This window comes from Heterocephalus glaber, unplaced genomic scaffold (genome assembly GCF_053883595.1).
Source record: "Heterocephalus glaber isolate CG9 unplaced genomic scaffold, H.glaber_assembly_v1.0 deba00000809, whole genome shotgun sequence".
Lineage (NCBI taxonomy): Eukaryota > Metazoa > Chordata > Mammalia > Rodentia > Bathyergidae > Heterocephalus > Heterocephalus glaber.
The window spans coordinates 3952636-3968822 of NW_028258163.1; the positions used below are offsets into that span (position 1 = coordinate 3952636).

General features: G+C 47.5%; 2 protein-coding genes across 10 annotated transcripts in view; one reads left to right on the plus strand and one right to left on the minus strand.

The window, feature by feature from the left end:
- Window positions 1–15: 15 nt before the first annotated feature.
- Window positions 16–7183, minus strand: Zfyve19 (zinc finger FYVE-type containing 19). Of its 8 annotated transcripts, none has more exons than XM_004861580.3 (12): window positions 6917–7123; window positions 5591–5712; window positions 5389–5442; window positions 4648–4766; window positions 4400–4545; window positions 3929–4037; window positions 1734–1946; window positions 1131–1213; window positions 931–1002; window positions 737–835; window positions 496–635; window positions 16–418 (listed from the first exon to the last, which is right to left on the minus strand). In XM_004861580.3, exons 1-12 carry the CDS (start codon window positions 6968–6970, stop codon window positions 340–342), a joined length of 1290 nt encoding a protein of 429 aa, XP_004861637.2. In that variant the 5' UTR covers window positions 6971–7123; the 3' UTR covers window positions 16–339. The 8 variants fall into 8 exon arrangements, with proteins under 8 accessions (XP_004861637.2, XP_087063617.1, XP_004861640.2 ...); XM_087207491.1 differs by having other exon boundaries at window positions 6964–7116; XM_004861583.4 differs by lacking the exon at window positions 6917–7123 and adding an exon at window positions 6342–6892.
- Window positions 7184–7215: 32 nt separating this feature from the next.
- Dnajc17 (DnaJ heat shock protein family (Hsp40) member C17) overlaps window positions 7216–16187 on the plus strand; it is a 40124-nt gene continuing 31152 nt past the window's right edge. For both annotated transcript variants that reach the window (XM_087207496.1, XM_004861576.4), the window contains exon 1: window positions 7216–7407. In XM_087207496.1, the coding sequence (XP_087063622.1) occupies window positions 7330–7407 (78 nt within the window). In that variant the 5' untranslated portion in view covers window positions 7216–7329. The remainder of the gene's footprint in view (window positions 7408–16187) is intronic.

A 16187-nucleotide genomic window follows, 5' to 3' on the forward strand; every position in this document is an offset into this window, starting at 1 on the left:
AAGAGAGACACTGGGCCCAAAGAATCAGCATGCTTTATTAAACCCACTGCACACCAGGGAGGGGCCTGGGCCCTCAAGCCTGGCTACAGGGCTCATCTTTGGATCTGGTGTGGTCTTTTCCATCAGGCCTCTCACTTTCAGTCCAGGTTTCCTGGAGATGGGCCCCTGTTTGTCCCTCTCCTCCAGTCACCAAATGAAACTCTTCCTCCTTCCAGGGACACCAAGGCGTGGCAGGGGCACCTCCATCATCAGTAGAGCCTGAGCTGCTGTCCCACTGGATGGCCTAGGGCTGTGGGTGCCAGCCTACAGGGCTGTCTTGCCAGAAGGACCAGGATTTTCTCAGTGTTCTCGGCTAGCAAGTGGGGGATGATAGGCAGATGTCTGGTGCTCTTTAAGTTCAAAGGCCTCATGGCCCTCCCTGTGAAGCAAAGAGCTAAAGGTCAGGGATCCCGGCGGTCCCTGAGTCCTCCCACAGAACAGTCTACCTGCACCCACCGGAAGCATCGGGCACAGTAGAGGTCTCCGTCACAGCCAGTGCAGCGTAGGGTGGCATCCTCATTGCAGATGCAGCACCAGGGGAGCTCTTCTTCCTCAGCCTCAGGCCTAGGAGCCACAGGCTGGACCTTCAGGCTGGACTGGAAAGAATGGGGGAAGTAAGGTACCCAATGGGAGCAGTCAGCCAGGCAAGGAGGGAAGGCTATAGGCAGCCTGGGGATGTGTCTGGGAGTTTTCTCACCTCAGGCTTTGCCTTCCAGGGTTGGGCTCGGGGTTGGGGAGTCAGCTCCACAGGGATGTTAAAGCCACTTGCCTCATCCAAGGCAGTTTCTTCAGTGAGCTGTGGATAGGGTGGAAAGGTATCATTCCCTGCTCCAGGGGTAGATGCCCCACTCCCAGTAGTTCTGTACAGTCGCTCAACTCTTCTTCCATTACCTCTTGCCTGAGACTTCTGATTCGCATCTCAAGAACTAGGGAGGACCTGGTCACAGGGACAGAGGACTCTATCTAGATACAAGGTGCACAGCGATTGGCTACACAGCCCCAGAGTGAGGCCAGGTGAACAGGGCCAGGCAAGTGGTGCGGTATGAGGTAGAGACAGGACACAGGTAGTTGGGTGGGTAAGCCAGGCCCACCTGCTGCACGACTCTCTGGATGGCTGTCTCCTCATCCTCCTCGTCCTCACCACTATCTGGGAGGCGGTCGTCCTGCAGGGTCACTTGAATAAGGGAGAGATGGGGACAGGGGAAGGAGGAGTGAGGGTGAGAGATTTCACTTCAGTGGCAGTCCTCCTCCCTTCCAGAACTCGTCTGTTTCCCAGGGCACTTGTTCCAGAACTGAGAAGCCTCATTAGCCAGCCTGATCAGACCTTGTCTCTCCCTACCCCATCCTGCAAGGCTGCCCCCCCCCCAAGCAGCCCTGAGGAGTGGAGACAGGAAAAGAGGCCTCAGCACCTAAAGGGACTGAAAGTCCGCCTGCCCTTTGAGGGATGCCACTGGTTCTTCATCCACTGCTTTGCCCTAGTCCAGGGATGGCAAACCTTTTAGAGCTTTCAATGATACAAACGGCCTACTATGGCACATGTGCCACCAGTTCACCACCACTGCCCTAGTCCACTCCTCGTGGCTCTGGGCACAGGGATTCCCGGCCCCTGACTCAGTCTTAGCAGGGATAGCTTGTCCCGGGAGAGGGAGGCCTTGACCAATGGGTGTGAGTGAGTGGCTGACTCTAGTCTTTACCTCTGTCGGGGTCCTGTCCCTTCAACACAGCCAGTCGCTTGGCAAGGGCCAGGATCCACTCCTGCCTGGTGTTCTCCTCCCGTAGCTCAACTGCTGCCTCAGCCAGAAGCCTGCTCTTCTCCTCTTCCAGGGACCAGCTGGCCTGGCCCCCGGACTTAGTGTGCTGGGTCCCTGTACCACCCTGGTTGAGGTCATGCTTGAGAGAGGCCACAGCTGGAAAGAGTAATGCATTAGGGAGGCAGAGGCACTCTAAGATCTCTCCCCAGAAGACACTGAGCCTACTTTTCATACATCATCAGATTTTTTTCTCAGTACTAGTACCTATGACTTATATTACAAATAAAAAATTAGTATTTCCATTATTTTTCCAAATGTCTTTCTCATCCATCCCCACCGATACAGGGTAGGTGTCCCAGAGTTTGAGACTCACCACCCTGAAAGATCAGGATATGAGGAAGCCAAAGTGCAGCCAGTCTCTGCCTTTCAGAGCTGGAATTAGCCTTTCTCAGAAGCAGCATAGAGAGGGCCTGAATGAGGCCAAGGTCTTGTACAACACTGGGCAGGAAGAATTTTACAGAGTGGGTGTGGCTCTGCTATGGTCACCTTCAGCCTAAATTTCAGAGCAAGAGATCTGAAACCAGATAGCTTTTGATTTAAAGCCCATCCCTGCTGCTTATGAGTTATGTGACCTTGGTCAAGTTCCTTAAGTTCACCAGGCTTCAGTTTCCTCATCTATAAATAGGAATGATAATAACATATAACTCAAGATTATTGATTCTCAGTGAGATTGTGTAAGGCAGGGTTTCTCAGTCTTAGTTCTACTGACACACTGGAGTGGTATAACTTTGTTGGAGGGAGCTGACCTATGTGTTGCAGGATGTTAGCAGCATTTCTGGCTTCTACCCTCCAGATGCTGACTCTCTTCCCTGAGTTGTGACAACCAGAAAGTCTTTGACATTTACAAAAGTGCCCAGAGGGAATAATCATCCCTGGCTGATGACAACTGCGCTAAAGCCTTCAAATAGCCCCATCCAACAGCATTGTCTAAGACAATGCAAACATTTCATATTGTGTTCTATGTATGCTGTCCAAGACGGCAGCCAGAAGCTCATGTGGGTATTGAACACCTGAAATGTGGCTGACACTACTAAGGAACTGAACTTTATTTTTATTTTTATTTTGTTTTTGGTACCGGGGATTGAACTCAGGACACTGCGCTTGCAAAGCAGGCGGTGGAACCACTAAGCTAAATCCTTGGCCCAGCAACTAAACTTTAAATTGAGTTTCATTTTTATTTTTGGTACCGAGGATCAAACTCAGGACCTTGCGCTTTCGACGCAGGTGAGTGCCACTGAGCTAAATCCCCGGCATGAAATTGAACTTAATTTTCAACAGCCTGTTCCTTTTTTTTTAAAGCAGTGGCAGAGTTTATTTGAGAAAGTAAAAGTGAAAAGTGGGAGAGAAGCTGGCTCTGCAGAGCAAGCTTGGGCTCAGTAAAGAAAAAAAGAGAGACAGGAGCTGGGGATTTAGCTCAATAGTTCCACCACCTGCCTTGCAAGCGGAAGGACCTGAGTTCGATCCCTGGCGCCAACAAAACAAAACAAAACAAAAAGAGGGAGAGAGCAAAGATAAAATACATGCTGCATCTGGGAAACACAGCGTGGGCTATCATGGAAAGCTACCATAGCCATCCTTCTTATCATCATCACCATCACTGCAGAGAATACTCTCTGAGCACTCACTATGAGCCAAGTGCTTACTGGATGATCTCAATTCCTCCTCCATTTAGCCATGAGGTAGGTTTTAACATATACATGCACTTTACACATGAGGAAAGTGACTTGCCCATAGTCACAGAGCTAGTATGTGATAGAACTGGAATATACTGTCTGGTTCTAAAGTCCATGTATTTAACCACAAGGCCTACACTGGCTTCCTTTGGAGTATTCAATAAATGGTAACCCTTGTGATACTGATCGCTCTTATTTTTATTTTTAATTTTTTCTTTTTTGTGGTACCAGGGATCAAACTCAGGACCTTGTGCTTGCCAGGCAGGTGTGGCACCACTGAGTTACAACCCTGGCCATTGATCACTCTGACTTATATTCATCTCCCCAAAGGGTGGATAGCAGAGCATCTCCCATCTGGGAAAAGAGGAAGGCTATGTCCCTGGAGGAGCCAAGTAGAGGGGATACCTGTGTCTCCTCGTTCCCAGCTTTCATCAATAGCCACCTCAGCTGCCAGCTGTGTTAGCAGATCCTGTGACTGCTGAGCCTGGGTCCTGGTGTCTGGTGTCTGATGTTCCTGCCCAGAGGAGAGAACCTCAGTGGGGAATGTGGGAAGGGGAAAGCTATACTATAAGGCCTAGAAGCAGTCTAGGTCAGGCGTGAATGTGAGAAGTTCTCAAAGTCTAGGGAAAGGAGACTAATTCAAGGCCCATAATCAAGTAGGTCTGGCAGACCCCAATAGGACTGAACATCTACTCTTTTCTGACCCAGTCAATCCTGTGCTTGTCACTTGTTCCTTGGCCTGGCAACAGACCTGAGGCTCAGGAGGTAGGGGTGAAAGGCTTATCAACTTCTGCAAAGTACATGACCAAACATGTATCTGGCCTTCTGTGAGGTCCTTGCCTAGGAATCTCTTCCCTCCCAAACCATACCACTCACCGGCCAAGGGGTCTGAGAAGGTGGAGCTCTGCCCTGCAATGCTGCAAGCCGACTCTCCATCTCCTGGGTGGAAGGGATGGGACCCCAGGGTTCATCCTTCAGTGCAGCCAGGCGTGCCTCTATCTCTGCCTGTGAGGGCACTGACTCTGCAATTGGCAGCGGGAGGGAGATCCTTGTAAGGACCAGAGGAATCCCAGTGCCAGAAGCCCCAGTCTGTCTTTCTGGCCATCCTGCTTGCTCCCACTCACTGGACGTGTTCTCCTGGCGGAGCCGTGCTAGGCGCTCAGTGATGACTTGGTCTTGCTGGGTCAGTCCTTGGCTCTGGGGAGCGCTGGGCTTCTGCTTGGCTTCCAAGGCTGCTATACGCCTGGAAGGATATAAGACACAGGCTCTCAGGGCCAGGGATTTAGCTCAGTAGTTCTGGTGCCTGCCTCACAAGCACAAGGTCCCGAGTTCGATCCCTGGTACCAAAAAAAAAAAAAAAAAAAGATACAGGCTCTTGAAGACAGAAGGGAGGGCTAAAGGCATCTACTCAGTTTCCTATCAAATTATTTCTGCATATCTAGGGAGGCCTCCAGTGGGCAATCTTCCATGGCCCTTGCTTAGGTTACTGTGCAACTCAACCCAGGTGATCAGGCCCAGGGTCTGGTTGAGAGGCCAAGATTTACCAAAGGCTTTTCTAGGGAGAGGGCTGCTGAGCTGTTTTCTGAGCACAAATGGGCAGTCAACAGCCTGAGAGGCAGGTATTCTTTTTAAAAAAAAATTTTTTTAAAGACAGGGTCTCACTACATAGCTCAGGCTGGCCTTGAACTCACAGCAATCCTGCTGCCTCAGTCTCTCAAGTGCTGGGATTACAGGCAAGTGCCACCACGCCAACTCGAGGTGGGTATTCTAACTCTGCATTCATTTGATCTAGACTAGAAGAGTTCTACCCATGGCTCCTGTGTCCTTTCTCCATGCCCATTTTTCTTTTTATCTTTAGTACTTACTTCTTATAGTTCTGAGGTGGTGACCACTTGGAGGCACTGGCAGGAGAAGACCCTCTATAGAGAAGCAATTGGGCATTAGAAATCTTGCGCTCCCACCAGTCAGGGTGCCCCTTCCCAAACACTACCTGAGCTGACCTCTGATGGACTGGCCAGATGTCCACTACCATGCTCAGCTGACCCCTCACCCATGCCAGCCTCTCACCTGGTCAGGACCTCGTGGCATTGCTTGCAGACTTTCTGTTGGGTGTTGCCAGTTCGGGGAACCATTGCACTGAAGCTAAGGCAGCCAGAACAGAAGGCCCGGCCACAGTTCTTACAGCCATACTACAAAAAAACATGAAGCAGGAGGATCCACTTCTCACCCTGCTCTGTAGGCTCCTCCCTAGGACTCTCAAGCACATGCAGAGAGAGGACCCTGAATTGTGACCAGCTGCTGGGAAGAACAGTGGGACCCCAAGCTCTAGGGAGAGACTGGACAGACAGTAAAGCAGTTCCTTGGTTTCCAGTTTCTTATCCAAGTCACATAAAACTTTCAGCAAAATTGCCATGCTTCCTATCATCTTCAATTCCCGGCCATGGGCAAAGCCTTGTGCTTCAGGCTACGGATTCTTCAACAAAGGAGAATTTTGAGAGTGCAGGGCCCATGCCTTTTCTGCCCTGGTAGAACTTGACTCAGAATGGGATGAGTGAGAACAATAGCTACCATTAAGCACTTACTGTGTGCCACGCACTAAGTTTAGTACTTAACATTCATCATCTGATTTAGCCCTTGCAATCTACACACACTGTCTTATCTAATCCTGATGTCCACCATTACTTTCCCTATTTTAGTGGAGGCCTGAGAAGTTACATGACTTGCTCAAACTAAGGTCATCCTGTAAGACAGCAGAGGTCAAACTTGAACCTACTCCAAAATCCCATCATCTAAGTGCCACCTGGTCCTGCCTCCCTACCTGGCATCAATTCATCCCATCTGGTTCCATCATCTTCTGGTCAGATGCTCTGGCCACAAGCGAGGTACTGAAAACTGAAAGCCTGCAGTTTACCAGGAGAACCTGACAGGTCTGTCTTAACAAGAAAGCCTCTGCCTTAGTGCCCCGGGGACAGGAGGAAAGGTAGTTAATGAAAAGACCTGGGCAAAGGCAGGCTGTGGGATGGGAGAGGTTTCAGAGCAAAGGGCACAATATGATGATCAGGGTCACGGGATACTAAAGACCACTCTGGGGAGGAAAAGGTTGAGGAAGACGACAGGTGGGTGCTACGCTTGGGAGACTGAAAATGACAACAGCACGCTTTACAACGCACAAGGGGTACTTTCACCTCCAGCCCCTTTGGACCCTCACATCGGACCCCCAAAAAGAGGAACCTTAGCCTCACTTTGCAGAAATGGAAACTGAGGCTCAATGACTTCATCAAAACCACACTGCTGAAAAGAGGCCGTAAAAGCGGGGCTTTGCACTGTAAATCCCACGCTTTTCCCGGTGCTCCTCGTCCTCCCTGGCCCTCCAGCCCTGGGGAGAAGACTTGCCTCCTTCTTGAAGAGGGTGAACTTGACAGCGCACCCGTAACACCTACTCTCCATTGTGTCGCCGAGCGTAGCCAGCGTAGCCGGTTCCGCGAGGCTGAAGTCGGGCGGGCCACACCTCGGTCCCTCACACTCTCACCCCACCAGCCCCGCCTGGCCCCTCACTCCCACTCCAGCGGTCCGGCCGCGGCCCGGGGGGGGGGGGGGGGCGGTGTTTCTCAGAGTGCGGAGCGGGTGGGAGCGGGGGCTTTTGGGAGTCGTAGTTCACTTGCGGCTGCGCGTTCCCTCAGAGTCAGGTCGGAACCGGAACCCAGTGTTTCCCAGGGGGCTAAGCGACATGCGGCCAGCCAGGAGTCAGCACCCTTCGCGCTTGGGCTCATGGGAGTTGTAGTGCGAATCCAGTCAGAGCGGCAGCCATGGCGGTGACCAAGGAGCTCTTACAGATGGACCTGTACGCGCTGCTAGGCATTGAGGAGCAGGCTGTGGACAAAGAGGTGAGAACGGTGGCGAGGAAGGCAGATCCAGAACGGCCTAACGGCCCTTCCTGTCCAGGCGCCTTGCTCGCTGCGGGCACCAGTTCTCTAGGTTTGGCTAGGTTCTGGGCGGGGAACGTGGGGCGGCCCTACGGTCTCAAAAGGCTGGCGCTCAGATCCTTCCTGGACAGTCTGAGGGACTCACGAGGAGAGTGGCACCAAAGGCTCCTCGCGCCGGGTGGCTGTCCTCTCTCTGTGCCTGCTGTTTGGGAGAGGCGAGGGTGAGCATGAGAGGGAAGCCTGACCTCTTCTTTCCGCCTGTGCATCCTGAGCCTCCTAGTCTACTTCTGCCCCACTGGGGCGGTTTTTTTTTTTTTTTTTTTTTTTAATCTCTTACAGGCTGATTTAGCACCGCGTAAAATCTAGAGTGGAAGAAAGATCAGATTAGAACGCTCCTCCACTACCTCTTCATCCCCAGTTTGGCAAGACCCTGCTGTCTCTAACCAATTGACCCTTTTCAAGTGCCGGATATTCAGGTGTTGTCCTCGGAATGCGCTAGTTAGTGGGCCAAAAAGGGTATCAGAAAGGTATGGCAAGTGTGGATCAAGGGGCTGGGGGTGACACTGATCAAGGTGTACATGATGTTTCTGTTATTTCCCTCTGATTCATAGTGATAGTTGAAACAGTATAGACAGAGGAAGCTGATAATTTGTCGGATAAAAATGAGTGCCCATCAGTGCCCCTGTACTTCTGGACTGCCCTGCTCGAGGGCTGAGTGAGATTTCAAGAGGAAGTTGTGGGATCCAGGTGGTGGCACACTTCTGTAATCCCAGCATTCTGGGAGGCTGAGGCAGGAGAGTCGAAAATTTGAGCTCAGCCTGGGAAATTTAGGGACTTACTGAGACCCTGTCTCAAAATCAAAAACTGGGCTAAGGAATGTAGTGCTGGATTCAAACCCCAGTACAGCCAAAAAAAGTCCCATAGTGTTATCTATGAAGTACCAAATGCACCTACTACACCTGTCTCGTAAGTCTTTAATATTTCAGTATTAATAATGCTGAACATCTATATAATGTTTATTATGTACTAGATACTAAGAGTGTGTACAGTCCGTTTTGTCTAAAACAAAACAACAGAAAAAGTAAAAGAAGATAAACCTTGAAATGTAGGTGGCATCTTGAGAAAGACCTTACTAGTTACTGCTTATTCTCTTTCTCGTCAGCCAGTTTTCCTTTCCAGCGTTTATTTCCATTTTCACTTTGGATACATTGGCTGATTTCATGGTGAGAGATACTTTTGGGCAAAAAGTAAGGGAAAATCTAGGGCTTAGTAGGTGCTAGTGTCCCTTTCTTTGGTTTATTTATTTATTTTTAATGTAAAAGAAGAGGATTTATTTGAAGATGGGAAAGGAGGAAGAGAGAGATGCCAGGCACTTACTCTGGACCGGTAGGGAGTATTTGAAAGTGAATTGCTCCCTTTCCTTTTGTTTGTTTGTTTGTTTGGTTTTTCTTGAGACATGGTCATGTGTAGTTCAGGCTGACCTTGAACTCACTATGTAGCCCATGTTGGCCTCGAACTCATGGTAATCCTCCTGCCTCAGTCTCCCAAGTGCTGGGACTACAGGTGTGTGCCAACATGTCCAGCCTTTCCTTGGTTTAATAAATGTTATGTTCTCTAAGGAACCTAGGGGGCCAAGAAATGTTTAAAGTGTATACAAGGAAGGCCTCCTAAACTTTGGTTGTCTGGCCATGTAACATAGTAGTTGCCCCATTCCACATATAAGTGACATCCTGCAGTATTTTTCTCTCTGTGTCCGGTTTATTTCATTTAACACAGTGTCCTTAGGGTTCACCTATGTTGTCTCAAGTGTCAGAATCTCCTGCTTTTTTTTTTTTTATATTGGGGATCAAACTCAGGACCTTGTACTTGTGAGGCAGGTGGTGGCACCACTGAGCTAAATCCCCGGCCCGAGAATCTCCTGCTTTTTAAGACTGAATATTCCATTGTGTGTGTGGTTGGTTCCATATCTTGGCTGTTGTGAATAGTGCTTCAGTGAACATGGGAGGGCAGATATCTTTAGGAGTGATAGTTTTCCACGTAGGAGTTCTTTTTTATTTTAAGGCTTTTCATTCCCTGTTTATTATCAGTGCTACAGTAGAACATTTTGTAATGACTTGTGAGTGACATGTGGACACCAACAGTTTTTTCAAGTACTAAGTGCCAGTGTTTTCTGGTGAGTACTGATTTTGCCCAGACGAAATAACCAAACATAATACAAAACTGGGAGATTGTGATAACATTGGCATAATCCACCCAAATTACAAAAATGGCAATACTTAAAATCATGCACGTTATTTCAACATTTCATAAAACATTTTAAATTTCTACATACTGTCCTGTTGTAAAACAACTCCTCAAAAACTGCATGATAATATTAAACTACAAAATTCACTTTGGAATGTAGGAAGTTGTTGTCTTTTATGAATTGGTTAAAAAATATGGTGAGGAGTGTATTGAGAAAAGTGGAGAAAAACGAGTTTTCAGTTGATAGATTCAGCATGTCTGAAAATACTTCAGTTGGGTACAGTAAAAAGAAAACTTCAACACCAACAATACATTATAAATAAGAGTCTTAAACTGGCCTTGGTGGCCTGTGCTTGTAATCCCAGCACTTGGGAGGCTGAGGCAGGAAGATCGCTGCAAGTTCAAGACCAGCTTGGACTACACAGCAAGACTCTGTCTCAAAACAAACAAACAAATTTAAAAAAGAAAAAGTGGGCTGGGGATTTAGCTCAGTGGCACTGCGGCGGCCTTGCGAACGCAAGGTCCTGAGTTTGATCCCCAGTACCAAAAAAAAAAAAAGAGAAGTCTTGTGGCAAAGTGGACACATAAACAGTTCTTGTATCAATTGTACCCAAGGGAGAGAGGTCTTCTCCAAAGACACTTGTTATAGACCTTCAATGATTTATCTTTTTTTTTGGTTTTTTTGAAGCAGGATCTATGCCTATTTTTTAAAATTTTGGAATAGGATCTTGCTAATTGGAAAGTGGCCTAGGCTGAACTTGAACTTGTGATCCTCCTGCGTCAGCCTCACAGAGTGCTGAGATTACAGGCATCTGTCACTACATCCAGCTAAGAAACTTTTGTATGTGTGGTGCTGGGGACAAATACAAGGACCTCAGCATGCTCAGCATTCACTCTTCTACTGAGCTATGCTGAAGACCCCTGTAGTTAGGTTCCAGTACCTACCTGCCCAGTGTGTGACACACGCCTGAGAAAAAGAATACACTGAGAGACAGAACTAGGAGAGAAAGCGGGGTGCCAGGACGACCAATGTCAGTGCAACCAACAAAGGCACTGGAGAGTCCCAGGCACTGACTTTTATTGGCAGTCAATTGGGGTAAAGGTGACATGTGGTTTCTATGGAAATTAATGTAAAAACAAGGCTCACAAAGGACAAGACAAAGCATTCTCAAATTAGGAACAGAATAGACTAAATATATGATTGTAATTGGAACATTGTCCTTCTAGTCTGAAGGTTTAGTTGTGGGAACAGAATTTGGGTGTGAGTTACTACTCTGACCTCAACATGTAGGCTTCAGCCAGACTCACTTCCATAAACAAGCCAATTGTAGGGTTAACTCTTCACAGCCTGCTTTGGGCGTAATCAATATTACAGCCCTCTGCAGAGCTATGCCACCAGCCCATAGATAGTTTTATTAAATACCTACTGGGTGCCAGTCTCTGTGCCTGGTGCTAGGGATGTCCATGTTAAAATAAAGAGCCCACTGTAATCTCTTCTTTGGACCCTTAGTAGAAGCTAGCATGGTTAATTTTCTTAGAAGTTTACCTTTTTCTAATTGGAAGATGGTTTACTACAGAGATGCAGAGTGTACTTGATGTGGAAAGTAACAGTTTTGATATCTAATTTTTTTCTCTTTTTCTTTTTTTGAAACAAGGTCTTGCTTTATAATTCAGGCTGGCCTTGAACTTACTGTGTAGCCCAGGTTGGCCTCAGACTCATGGCGGTCCTCCTGCCTCAGCCTCCTGTTGATATCTAATCTTAAGTGAGGCCAAGAATTATTGCTTGTTGCATCTATTTTGTGTTAAAAATGGATAAAAATCATAATGTAGAACATTGGGCAGTGCTGAGAATTGTGCCTTGATGATTGCTTTTGTACTCACCAGCTGTTACAGTTAAGAAGGTGGACTTTGAGTCAGGAGTGGTGATACACGCCTGTAATCCCAGTACTCTGGGAAGCTGAGGCAAGGAGTATTTCAGGTTTGAGCCCAGCCAGGACAGTTTTGTGATTTAGCAAGACCTTGTCTCAAAATAACATAAAAAAGATCTGGGAATGTAGCTCAGTGTGAAGTCCTTGAGGCCAATCTCCAGTGCTGCAAAAAAAAAAAAAAAAAAGAGAGAGAGAGGACTGTAGTCAGGCTATGTGGCTGTTAGCTCTATGACTTGCCTGGCTGGTGATCCTGAGCAAATATTTAACTTCTTTGTGCCTTGGTTTCCCATCTGCACAGTGAGAATGACAGTCCTTCCTTGATTGCACTGTTTGTGAAGCCTGAACTATATAAAGCACTAGTGCAGAGCCTGGCACAGAGCGAGTGCTCACTATAGGGCAGTTCTTTTCCTTGTCATTGTTATTGTAAATTTTAGAGTCAAATAAAAATCACCCTTAGTTTGTGTCTGAGTTTTCTTTTTACCCCTACCCTTCTTACTCATTCTAGTCCAGACAGATCAGTGCTGATTCACCTAACAACACAGGAGTAGTTCTCAATTGAGGCAGGAGATAGAGGAAGCAAGTGGAACAAAATTGAGGGTCACCAGAGTTCACTGTTTTGGTCATATTAACACATTCACAGAGTCTGTCACTGTAATGTGGGCAAGGTGGAACTTGAGCGCTGAACAAGCTATCACGTCTGCTTTCTAACAGCTCACACGGCATAGTTACAGTGAACTCTGAGGCAGAATGAAAGAGGCTCAATGAAAGTATACAAGGAAAAATGGTGTAAGATAAAGAAGACATGATTCAGATGATTGACGACCAGGGAAGGTTTCCCTGAGGAGATGTTTTTGTGCAAGACCTTGAGGGAGAAAAGAAGACATGACAGCAGAGTTAGAAGGGATCTTCAGGGTTATTTACTGTTATCATTGTTCCAGAGAGGTTCTAAAATGTGGCTAAGGCCATCCAGTGAGTGAGCTGTGGGCCCAGACTAGAGCCCAGGTTGGTATTTCCAGCCTACATCCATCTTTATCTTCCATCTGTGGCAGACTTGACCTTCTTTTAAAGCCTGTTGAAGGATATGTAGCTCCCTTTATCTTGATAGCTATACTTGGTCAAGCCAAGTATTTTAAAATGCTTATTGATCAACCTTTTCTTTCTTTCCTTTTATTTTTTTTTCTGGTACCAGGGATTGAATTTAGGACCTTGCACTTGCAAGGCCAGCACAGTGCCACTGAGCCAAATCCCCGGCCTCTTTCTTTTTTTTGGTACAGGGTCTCACTATATAGTTCAGGCCAGGCTTGAACTCACTGTGTAGCCCAGGCTGGCCTCAAACTCATGTCAGTCCTCCTGCCTCAGCCTCCTGACTGCTAAGATTACACGTGTACACCAGGCCTGGCTGATCAACTCTTTTTTTTTTTTGGTACTGAGGATCAAACACGTGTCCTTGGGTTTGCAAGGCAGGCACCGGAACCACTGAGCTAAATCCCTGGTCCCTGATCAACTCTTTTAAGACTCAAATTTTAGGGGGCTGCGGATTTAGCTCAGTGGTTCTGGCGCCTGCCTTGCAAGTGCAAGGTCCTGAGTTCGATCCCCAGTACCAAAAAACAAAACAAAACAAAAAAAAGACTCAAATTTTAAGTCCTTTTATCAGGAAACTGTCAGGGGAATTTAACATTGACATTTTCAGGGAGGGAGGCTATGTTATAGCATATAAATTACTTTAAGGAAAAAACTATTTTTCTGTATGCTAGCTAATATATTTATTTAAACTACATATTTTCATATCTGAATATGACACATAACATTGTTTCCTGAGCCGGGCGTGGTGGCGCACCGTGTCACCTCATCACTTAGGTGGCTGAGGCAGGAGGATCACTGTGAATTCAGGGCCAGCGTGGGCTACATAGTGAGTTCAAGGCCAGCCTGAACTATAGTAGCAAGACCTTGTTTCTCACACACACACACACACACACACACAAACACATACGTGCGCACACACACAAAAGGCTTGAAGGAGCAGCATGAGTTGAAGATGTCGCAGTGAAAGTGCCTCTCAGGACAAGGAACTGGGCATCACCTAGAGTTTGTTGAGGATGTTGCAGAAGATGAATCTGGAAAGCATGGTGTGTTTGGGCCTCTAGATCACAGGGTGGTTAAACTATATTCTGTGGGCCATTTCTGGATTTGAGATGTGGCTGACATAGTCCTTATCTCCAAAGAGAGCCCTTCCGAAGCCTCTTTTCTCCAGATCAGATGCTGAGACCTCAAAGTGCTGAGCACTGAGTCTGGTTTCATTCAAAGACATCTTTCCTTCACCAGGGCCTGGGCTGAGGTAGGAGGTTCTACGTTAGCACCCGGCCTCCTAGTCCTCCCAGTATCTCTCTGATGGTAACTCTGTCTGGCTGCAACTCTGGAGTTTTGAAGTTACTTGGCTGCCTGTTAGGTCAAAAGGATGATTCATTTGTGTTTGTAAGCTGTAAGCTAGTCATTAACATTCAGGATAATTCCTCACATTTATATGATACCGAAGTGCTTTCACATAAATTATCTCATTTGATGTGATCTTCAAAACAAGACTGTAGGTAGGCAAAGACTATTAGCTCCGATTTATAGATGAGAAAACCAAGACTCAAAGAGTTTAATTGATTTGCCCAGCATAATATGGCTAGTAAATGCAGAACCCTTGCCCAAACCTGAATTTTCTACTTCTCTTTCAGAGTTCTTTGCATGACCTACACTTCAGGAGCAATTAGGGTAACAGTGAAGGTCTGTGGGCCCCAGAGAGTCTCTCTGCTCCATCAGTGACACAGGTGGAGATTCGGCTCTCAGTGAGTAAAGCTGCTGGACACAGGTGAACAAACTGCTGTGGAAAGCTTGAGGAGGAACTATGTTATAATTTGTGTTAAAATTACACAGTGCAGTTTCCATTTTAGCTAAGGCACTATTCAAAATATTTTCTATTTGCAAAATATTTTCCATTTGCATTTCCAAATGCATCCATTTCCACTTTCCCTATTTTTGCTGTCCTGTTCTTTTATTTTTTTTTAAATCAATACATTTATTTTTCTTTGAGACAGGGTCTCACTATGGAGTCCATGCTGGCCTCAAACTCATGTGGATCCTCCTGCCTCTGCCTCCCGAGGGCTGGGATTATAGGCATGCACCATGACATGCACAGCACACTTCATTAAATTGTTTAAAAAGGAAACCAGTGCATTGGGGGAAAAAAAGAGAAATGAATGAGATGGGGGGGTGTGGGAAGTACCAGGCTCAGAGACAGGGAGTTCAACCTCCCCGGGAGGGCAGAACCTGGGCAGAGAGCCGTCTTCAGCTGGGGATCTGGGTCTCAAGGGATTGAGGGTGACAGTGGGGAGAGAGAATAGAGCCTGCCAGACCCAGGCCATGTGGCACATGGCGGGGTATAACCTAGAGAAGGTGGTGGGAAAGGGCTTTGGGGCCTGAGCCTGAGAATTGAGGTGCTTAGGGAGAGGGTGGGAAGGAGGAGTGAAGTCAGAGAGAACAATGGCATCTAAGGAGGAGGAAGGCTGTGGACTGGATTCCAGATCGGTCGCTGGTTTGAGGACAGGAAGAGGAGCGCAGGACAAGAGTTGAGGGCCAGGAAGGAATGCCATGAGGGCTAAAGGAAGGGAGGACCAAGATATGAGAACAGAGGGATCAGAGGAGCTAAAGAGGGACCTCGGGGATGGGCTGAGGACCCAGATCCCCATGTGACTTACAGGCTACACTTTGGGGAGAAGCAGGCTGGGCCCAGTGCCCTCTCCAAGTTGTTCCAGACAGCGCAGGTTCCTGTCCTGAGGAACACAGGCCATGATTGGCAGTTTGAGAGGAGCACTGGTATGGGTCCAGATTCCCTCAGAATCACTGCAGTACCACTAGGAGGCTCATATTTTGGAGCCCTTGTACTGAGGGTACTGGTGTAGATGGTGTGGTGTGAGGCATTCTGCTTGTGCTGAGCCTTGGGAACAGCCTGCAGTCTCAGCAGTACCTGAACATTTGGGGATTTCTTTAGTGTGCTGCCTCATTGTGGGCCATGGGCTGTAAGAAGTGAAAGTGGCCTCTTTCAGGTAGAGGGGACTCCTAGATAAGGCCCAGAGCTCTGTGGTTCCCTTACTGCCTGTGACATCAGGCAGTCACATAACCTCTGCTAATGAGAGAATGAAGAGCTGGCTGCCTCCCTCAGACTTGGGAGGAATGACTGCCCCGGCTGTGATTACTGACTGTTCTCATTTCTGGAACTGGGCCTACTAATGGATTGCTAGCTGATTCACCGCAGATGGTTTGTTCATTCAGTCCTTGTCACACAGGGCTGCCACCCTGTGTGTTCTTATCTGAGTCTAACCTGTAAGCCTGGCTTTTGAGAACTGGGCCTAATTACTTGTACCACTTACTTACCTGGCTCCAAGTTTTATTATAAGAAAGGACAGCCGCCTTTTAAAAAATAATGATCTCTTCTTTGTAGGGCACCTTTCTTTTAAGTTAATGATGGCTCTTTTCTATTTATTAGGCCTCTTAGCACCTTGCTGTTTGGGGTGAGTCAGGAGTTCC